We start from the raw sequence: 9,583 nt of genomic DNA on the forward strand, positions 1-9,583 counted from the left end.
AACTAGTAGTGTTTGAAGAGGTTTGTGCTAATCTGCAAGACACATGGCGCACGCGCACACACACACACACACACACACACAGGGTTGTTTGCATAAGAAAACAGAACGGCTCTATAAATATAAATTGCAGTCAATGGTGCTGGAATTCCTTTGCACTCCCTCACCCAGTCACTTGCTCTGGCTCTTTCCCATTTGTACACACCCCCAGCAGGTGCTTTCACTACAAAGCTGAGTTTGCAGTTGTGCTTTAGGCTGTGACTTCGAGATTAATTGTAACTCTACCAAAAAGCCTGGGAGTGTCCGACATCTCGGGCTGGGGGCCCTGCAACGGTCAGATTTTAAGGGTGCCTTCTGTCTAATGCACCTCTATCTTCAGGTAGCAGCCGGGCATCCCGTCTGATCAGAAACGGGACAACCTGAACAGAACCAGAGTTGCGCTGCATCTGCCGTTATCCTGTGACGTCTTTGACTCTGGCCTTCAGAGCATCGTTGCCCCGGTAAGACCACGCTGACATACACAGTTTCTTAAAAATCTGATGTGTGAATGATGAAGAAATACAGTGTTCATCTTTTCTTTCGGGCACTACATATATAATTATATATATATATATATATATAATTATTGTGGTGATTATGAATATCATTTAAAGGAGGATTTTTGTGTAATTTTAAACACATTATTGATAAATATTTAAACCACGCAGGTGTCCAACTTGACGTTGAAGTTCATAATGCCATCACTAACCCCCTACAGAAAATAAAAGACAATGCTTTTATATGAGGGAGTATAATTAATGTGATTTATGGTCAGATGTCTTTTGTTATCGTCACTCTTGATGCATGAACAGACCTTACCTTCACCGCTGAGCATAAAAACCAGCACCAGATCATTATGAGAATAAACATCATCAAACATCACCCTTTAAACTAAATTATCAAGCCTCCTAGGCAACCATAAATTAAAAGTGAAAGCGTATCAGTCGCAGTTGTACTGGTGATAATCCAGAATTCAGAAAATACCTGAACATCTGGAAATCCTGATGAAATCTAAAAGGGGCACAAAAGTCGGAAAAGTCGAAATCTTATTTCATTAATTCAACTGTTCAAATTTGTTTCATTTTCTTTGTCTGTCATTTTCGTGACAAATATGCAATTGCATTACGAGCTCTCCATCAAGTGGACAAAAAACGAACTGTTCCTGTGAAAAATGTGTGGGAGGTTGTTGGTGGTTTCATGGCAAGAATCTCACTGATAAGATTTGGAAATCAAATACAGCAGAAACTCACAGAATCTCCGTAGAGAGAACATTACAAATCGAAATAAATGAAGTCCTCCGTTAGCCCTGAAGGTGTATTTTCATACATTTCATTATGACAGGTTAATCTTTGCCATGATTGGAGGAACAATAACATCCACTGAGCATCCAAAAAGCTGAAGAAACTCCCCAAGGGACAGTTTGCAGGTTGTTTGGGTGATAAGTGAGACTTTCATTTCTTTCTTTTTGATTCTTTCAACCTTCCCCAGGGTAACTAATATTTCTTCCTATTGCTTCTCTTTATTAAATTGAAAAATCGTGTAGTTCATTGCGAAACACGTGGTGCACTTGACAGAAATTCTTTTTATAAATAACCAGTGGCTATTTGTCTCAAACCAATAGAGAAGAAAATAAAAAAAATGCTTAAATGAACTAAATCCAAATCAAACAGCGACTGGGGCACTAAGGGATTTAAATCACGCAGGGATTGAGGAAAAAGTCCATTGTCCGGGCAAAAAAATGACATTTGGTGTGGTTTTATTTCCATTGGCAAAGAGCAAACAAAGAGCAATGGCTTCTGCTGCCGCTCTCACCCTGATAAAAGAAAAACATAACCCTTCCCAGCACCTAGCTCACCTGTCCCTTCCTTCCTCTATTCATAAACTCACCTGGTGTACCCCAGTTACCCGATATCTTCAAAATAAAAGCATTATTATGCTTAAATAAGATTACAAAAGATGAACAAATTGCGCTAACAATAACTGTATTTTGTATTTCTTATATATTTAACAAATCTCTGAAGTGGTTTAAAGCCTCCGAAACATGTAAAGCACACGCCTTCAACAAGAAATAAAGAATACTCTTCCCATCAACCTCTTTTCCGACCCTCGTCTGACCTTTGAGAATTTTCAGTTCCGTCTCAGCTCAGTGACTTTACATGTTTAAAATGAGAAATCGCGTGCACATATCAATTTCATTTAAGCTGCTGGTTCGTGTCTAATCATGTTACAATCAGCAGTTTGGCTCCAACTGCAGAAGCACATGCCTTAGGCTCCATTGTGACAGTCTCTATATCTTCACCATCTTTGAAATTTCTCAACATGAACGTTTTTATATGTTGAATTCTCCATCTGGGCATGAAGTCTCCATGCCCAATCTCAGGTGTATTACGTTTATCCTCCACATCATTAATTGTGAATACAGCTCTGTTAAAATCAATAGCAACAAATAAAAACATTTGGAATAGTGAAGTGTCTCTTTGGACATTGGCCTGAAGCCAGTGCACCTGATTAGCAGAAGAAATTTATCACGTAGCCATCCACCGTCTCTCACTGGCTGTTATTACAACCTGCTCGGTGGTGGAAAAGTTAAGGATATGACTAATGATAAGGAAGATAATGAAACATGATTAAAAGTTGGATTTAACAAGGACAAAGTTAAGAATGCGCAATTATCTGTAAACATAATCTGGTTTTATTTGAGTTTCATAAAAGCATACAGACACACAAAAAAATTAAACTGCTACACCTAAACATCTTTTATGATGTGAAACAAGCCACCTGCAGACATTTCTGTTGCCATAAAATAAGATTAAATTCACTTTTGCCACCCCCAGGCTTTCTCCCCAGCAATACACACAGTGAGCGAGTAACTGGAAATAACGATGAGACTCCTTCTTTTCTTTTGCCCTCGTACTGGGAACAATGACTTCCTTAGTTGGTCCAAGGTTTCCACGAGAAACAATAACAAAGAAAACCCTTAACGGTCTTATGACAAATACCCACGCCTTTAACTCCTGAATCAAATAACACAAAGCTTTTTCTTTTCTTTTCTGTTGAGCAGTGCGCTTCAACATTTGGTTCAGTTTTAGATGGATGCCGTCAAATTGTCTCTATGTAAGGCATTTTCTTTTTTTCAGCTTGGTTTCAATCCCACAGGTTAAATGTTTGAAAGGCAAAACTTGGTTGTTTTAATCACTACTGATTAACTTCAATCTAAACAACGAGTGCACTTCTGTCACAAACGGCTTCAGCAACAATGACGAATGGGGCGGCAGGTTAATTTTAAGCTAGATTGCAGTGGTTTGCAAATTTCGCTACTTTTATCTGAGCAAAAGGTTTCCAGGTGGAGATACTTTGTGCCGTTTTAGGGCATCAAAAGCTGTTTAAGATTTTTTTTCTTCAAAAAAAATAAAAAAATAAAAAACTTAAACAAAACAACAAAACACACACGCAGACAAAATAAACCACCATTTCGAAGGTGGCTTCATCTTCACGTTAAATGAGAGCAGGCATGTAGAAGAGCTGGTTCCCAGCATGGATGCCTGCACTCCAGACTCCTTTTCCTTTGGTGTCAAAGGCTGACTTTGCTGAGTAAATGGAGCAAGCTTTAATGCTCCTGAAATGAATATCAGCGTCTTGACCAAACTCATTTAGAGATCAGTCAGGGTCTTAATCCCTCTCCCTGGGGGTGTGTGTTTGTGTCTTTTTTTGTGTCCCCTCTTCCTTTTGGAAGAAGGTAATATGGCTAAATTTGCTTTGCTAATGGGCTTAGTGCAAGCTGTTACAGAGCAGAGTTAACACGCAGCAGCCAGGCTGGGATGCCAGCGGCTTTTAATCTGACTCCTGATGGAGAGAAAGGGAGAGTGGGTTATAGCTGACGAGAAATTTGGACATAAAAGAACGACCGGGGAGGTTTTGCAGTGGGGGGTTGAGGACCAAAGACCGCAGGGAGAGACTTTTTTCAGGGGGAAGGGAAGACAATTTCATCTGTCTGGGCAAGTTTGGAAACAGAAAAAAAAGTGTTTTCTCAACAGTGGTTCGAAGAAATGTGTGAAATGACTTTACTTTTTAATTCACAATGCAAAAAAGCGTTCCAGGTGTGAAAAAGCAAACATCATCATATCATCAGATTTTTGGGATGTAATTAATTGATTCTTTATGTACTTGAATGGCCTATTGTCCTTTTCCCCATAATAAAAAGTTTCATGTTTCCCTGATTGTTTTAAACTCACGGCTGATTTGGGCTGATGGGTGTAGTCATTCAATTGGCACTTTTTATGAGTGTCTAATTTATTTGTATGTCGACAAACAAAGCCGTGACTCTCCTTGAACATGTGCTCTGTGGGAGCACACGTCCTTTACGGTGGCATCTTGTACAACTAACTGATAACCTGGTGTGTGTGTGTGATGGCAGCACGTCTTCCCATATGCCAGCTGTGGCAGGTGCGCATTATGTGAATTCGCCCTGAGATTATAACACTTATGCTTCAGCTGTGCGTCCATAAATGAACACTTATGGTGGCAATTTCCTGCGTTGCACTTATCTGTCGAATCTTCGCGTCTGCGCAATATTCATAAAACACGACACCTCTCCTTTTTTATGCACGTGTGGTTTCTCCACATTAGCTGACTTCCATTTGATTAAAATCTCCAGCTGACAGTGGAGACAGAGGGCTGCAGAGACGGTACCTTGAAAGCCAAGGCAGGCGGCGGAGCTGCCTCAGGTCTCAATACGAGTCACCCACCCCCAAGACATCAGCCATTCTGGGCCACTGAACCACAAATAAGAGACTCAGTCAAATCCATTTTGCCCCATGCCTGTCAGCACTGTGTGTGTTTTAACTCTATTAAGAGTAAATTTCCCTGGCATCTCCATTAGGATCAGGCTTCTTATAGAGCAACGACAGCGTGGTCTCACCACAGATCTGCCTCCCACACTTTGGGGAAGGGGATTTCTCCTTGCAGCTGCTCTGATGGAGCTATTAGAAAGCTAAAACGGCTGCTCATTTAGCAGCCAAAGAACTGTGAGAAAGGTGCAGTGGTGAAGGTATTGTGCTTTGCTCTTAGATCAGGAAATAATCTTAATCAAGTTGATGTTGAACTGCTTGATTGTGGCAAGTCTTTGTCAGGGAGGAGTATCATCGATTATGTCTTCGAAAGGGTTTCCACACTATTCAGAATTACTGTTATTAAGTACACGTGTCACACTTCACGTGCTGGTCACAGGTGTGAAAATGTTTGATGTACTTTGTTTCCTTTTGTCGCCAGGTACCAGTTATGTCAAATTTAGTGGGCAGTTTATCAGAAGGCACAGTGTATGGGTCACGGATCGGAATGACGGAGAACTCCCTCGCCGTTCTGGAACGACACAGGGGCTCCGGGCAGCCTTGGGACCTGGTGGAGACCAAACCAAGCGTTGAAGCTCTGGAGCGTGGCATACCAGGTCTCTACCTCTCTTGCTTCGACATGCTTCTCACGGAAGATTCGGCATGGCTCGTCAGATTTTCCGAGGCCTCCCATACGCCGGCTGCTCCGATGACTCACATGGAGCCCCACAAGGAACCGGAGCAGTGCCCGGTCATTGACAGCCAAGAACAGGGACTCTCTCCGGGGTCGGAGGACCACGAGGAGGAGCAGTCTCTGGAGCAGGTGCAGAGCATGGTGATGGGAGAGGTGCTAAAGGACATTGAAACTGCCTGCAAACTGCTCAACATCACACCAGGTAGGCTGCCATCCACCACACCTGCTGCTGCAGTTTGTCGTCCTTAAGCAGGACGTTAAGGGATCAACACGTTTAACTGACAAAAAAAAAAAAAAAAAAAAAACCTGAGACATTTTTCATGACTCCAAAGTGTTGCTGCTGTTTGCTGATAGAGGAACATTGATTCAGAGATACTTAAGCCTTACTCCAAAAATCAATACAAGGAAAACGACAGATCTCCTAAATCATGTCCCTACTGACGCAAAAGCAGTGTTTGTCTGCTCCAGGATATGTTTAATCCTGACCTTTGCATGAGGTTTCTCAGGTTGGGACAGTGATGGTTCTTTCCTGCCAGCAGACGTGTACACAGTCTTAAGGGCGAGGTCTCTCATACTCACAAAGCAAACACAGGCAGCATTATGCATTGTTCTGGCTGTCATAAACCAATCCGATCCACAGTCATCTGTTCTGCTGTTTCGGGCTGGAGGGCAATAAAAGCATGACCGCATTTTGGCATTAGGTGTAAAAAGTGGCCAAACATAATACACTGCAGAACAAAAGGGGGTTCATCTGATTAGCTTGACTCAATATGAAGGTTTTTTTTTTTTTTTTTATGATCGTGGCAGCTGGGAGTTTTCTCACTGGTTACATGTCTGTCTTTGCTCTCGCAGACCCCATAGAGTGGAATACGGGAAATGTCCAGAAGTGGCTGCTGTGGACTGAACATCTGTACAGGCTCCCTCACGCAGGAAAGTCCTTTCAGGAGCTGACAGGAAAGGACCTTTGTGCCATGACCGAGGAGGAGTTTCGCCACCGTTCGCCGCAGTGTGGCGACACGCTGCACGCCCACCTGGACGTGTGGAAGTCAGGTAAGGGTGTGACGTTCCTCAGGTTCATCGTGGACTCCCTTGTCGTTCTGAACATTTGACTGTGCAGTTATGTCTGACCGTGTCTGAAAAGTGTGTATCAATTTAAACTAAAACCCTTTTTCTCCTTCCAGCTGCCTGGATGAAAGAGAGATGTTCAGCTGGTGATACAAAAACTACAGGTGAGTTTGTTTGAGTGAAATGTGCGGGTGTGCACTGAACAGCAGGCGGGTTCGTCTTATCTTTTTGTGTGCCACGACCACGACGTACAACACCAAACCTCGTTTTTTTGCTGTTGTTGTTGTTGTTGTTGTTGTTGTGTAGGCATTGAGGAGCTTTGGTCCGAGGCAGATTCGTCCTGTTCGGGTCAGCCCATTCATCTGTGGCAGTTCCTCAGAGAGCTCCTGCTCAAACCTCACAGCTATGGACGCTGCATCCGTTGGCTCAATAAAGAAAAAGGTGCTTCTTTTTTTTTTTTTCTCTATTACAATCTATGCTCTATTGTTTTCGTTCTCTCATGCTGCTCGTGATGCAGCACTCCTTTGAGTTATCTGTATTTATATTGATTTCTCAGTTCAACAACAACAACAAAAGAAACCAGCGTGCACCTGCTCAGCGGTGAACAGCACCAACAGTCACAGTCAGACGCTAAATATAGCGGAACATCTTGCAGCTTAAGTGCCAGCTGTTTTCTTGAGGTGGTGCAGACCAAAAACTGAGCAAAAACACAGTCAGTTTCAGATTTCACGCGCTCGTTCACCGCACGAGCGCACTAATCTTTTGAGATCTGAGGGATGCTCAGGGCTTCAGCTGACACTTCGGTTCCTCTAGCGCCTCAGTTTTAACTTCAACTTTCTGTTATCCATCTCAACGCACGGTCTGGCTTTTTGTTCATTTTGTTCGAGGAATGCCCTCTTATCCATTGCGTGACAATAAATACAATAAATAGTCACCCTGAGAGTAAACTTATTGTGACTGCATTTGGAGGAAGAAGAAGAAAAGAAATAAAGAAGTCGCTCTGTTTATGAGCATGTATGTCGGAGCTGTCTCTTTCCTCTGTTTTGTCTCCTGCTGTTACTAACGCCACATCTCCCGTGATTCCCTCCAGGTATTTTTAAGATTGAAGATTCGGCTCACGTTGCAAGACTGTGGGGACTCCGAAAGAATCGCCCCGCTATGAACTATGACAAACTGAGCCGCTCCATACGTCAGTACTACAAGAAGGGTATCATCCGCAAGCCCGATGTGTCTCAGAGACTGGTCTACCAGTTTGTTCATCCGGTATAAGAGGCGAGAGACGTGACAAGGAAACACTGTGTCACCATGAACATTTAAACCCAGGAGGGAAAGGTGACAGAGAGCATGTGCACTGACCAACCCCAATGGTACACACACTTTTTCTACCAACACCAAAGTGACAGCTGGCAGCTTTTGCATGAAGGTTTTTCTGTTGAAATAATGATTAAAACAAAAAAAAAAAAAAGTAGCCTTCTCCTTCCAGGAATACACCTTCTCATTTGCATGATCTGCCTGTTTTTTGTTTTTTTTTGTTTTGTTTTGTTTTTTTTCCTGAATTGTGATGTCTATTCATGACAACAGACCGAACTGGTGGCTTTTACATACGTGCTTTATTAAAACGCCCATTGCCCTCATTTGTCTTTTCATTTCGACCATGGTTGTTTGATTTAGAGCCGGTTTTGCTGGCAAAGTTGAACATGTGGTTAGGATTGTTTAGCTTTTTTTTTTCCGGGTTTGGTCCCTCTTCTTATCGCACACAATCAGCTCCTGTCACTGCAGGAGAGGCACTTTTTTTCCCTTTAGCTGATTTAATGGGGAAAACCCACGGAGGATCTTTAAAACCATGCTGTGACTGTGTATGATACCACTTTGTGTGTTTTTTTGTTTTGTTACTTACTTTCACTGCTTAAGGACCCTGGCTTTGTATTTTAAGTTTTAAACTCTGGTGTATTTTACTGTAAATTACATTTCATGTTGTGGCTGTTCCAAAGAGTTCAAAAGAAGATGAACAGGAATTTATTAATAAATAGATGCGATACATTAATACATACAGATTCATATTACGACGAAATTATCTAAGAAGTCTTTTGTGGTCTTTTGACGACTGAAATATCTCCTTCATTTCATGTAGCACCGTTATCATGTCAAAACTTTAGATTGTCCAGTTCTTTGGTTTAAATAGCAAGAGTCCCAAAAATCTGATGACGTTCCCACCAGCCTCAGCTGTACTTTTTGTTTAGAGCTGATTCGCAAGTGTCCATGAATTGTAAAACTGTGTAAAACTGCTCATGCTAGTGTTATTGTTGTAATAATGCTGATGTTGTCACAGAGCTTCTGGCAGGTCTGTAGACTCTTTATCTTGTTGTTTTACTCTCATTGTTTTTTGTGTTTACAGTTTTTTTTTAATGTACCATTTTTATTTGATAATTTCAACGCAAAAGGCTTCAAATAAAGTGAACAGCAAAATTGTGATGAAGAAATAACATATAATAAACTCCTATTTTGAAAGGAAGTAGCATGATATTACATGTTATTACTATATAAAAAAATCCGTTTTTATATTTGAGTTGAATGTTTTTGAATATTTATTGTTCTTTTTTTTTTTTTTTTTTTGATTGGACCCGTTAAAAACAAGTTGTTATTGAGAAAGTGCTTCCTATTTGCTCGTGGGCTTATTTTGCAGAGTGTCTGCCTCAACAGTTATACAATATCCAAGTTTCAAACACGGCTCAATAAACTTAATTTAATGGCTCATGCACATCTGTGGTGTCTCTACCTCATAAACAATAAGTCACAAATTCTGGCGCAACAACTAGTGTGCAATTATTAATATTGCATGTTCTTTTGTTTCCTCACCACAAATGTATTTCTTTCGTACCATCCACCTGGTTTGAAGATTATTGTTTTTCTAAATGATTTTTCTTTAAAGTAAACTAGAGTGTGATTGCCTGCCAAGAAAGGT

The 9,583-nt window shown here is 41.4% G+C and overlaps 1 protein-coding gene across 1 annotated transcript; it reads left to right on the top strand.

The window, feature by feature from the left end:
• The first annotated feature begins 161 nt into the window (after positions 1-161).
• spdef (SAM pointed domain containing ets transcription factor) lies at positions 162-9,236 on the top strand. The gene is made up of 6 exons (XM_029502463.1): positions 162-497; positions 5,305-5,758; positions 6,409-6,606; positions 6,738-6,785; positions 6,928-7,062; positions 7,712-9,236. The coding sequence occupies exons 2-6, from the start codon at positions 5,314-5,316 to the stop codon at positions 7,888-7,890; spliced, it is 1,005 nt and encodes a 334-aa protein (XP_029358323.1). The 5' UTR covers positions 162-497; positions 5,305-5,313; the 3' UTR covers positions 7,891-9,236.
• Positions 9,237-9,583: the final 347 nt, after the last annotated feature.

The sequence above is a fragment of the Echeneis naucrates genome, chromosome 5 (assembly GCF_900963305.1).
Source record: "Echeneis naucrates chromosome 5, fEcheNa1.1, whole genome shotgun sequence".
NCBI lineage: Eukaryota > Metazoa > Chordata > Actinopteri > Carangiformes > Echeneidae > Echeneis > Echeneis naucrates.

Excerpts from the sequence above, each read along its gene's own strand:
- spdef (XM_029502463.1), top strand. The coding sequence starts at position 5,314 with ATGTCAAATTTAGTGGGCAGTTTATCAGAAGGCACAGTGTATGGGTCA. Across the intron at positions 5,759-6,408 it reads ACTGCTCAACATCACACCAG|ACCCCATAGAGTGGAATACG; the intron begins GTAGGCTGCCAT and ends TTGCTCTCGCAG. Across the intron at positions 6,786-6,927 it reads TGGTGATACAAAAACTACAG|GCATTGAGGAGCTTTGGTCC; the intron begins GTGAGTTTGTTT and ends GTTGTTGTGTAG.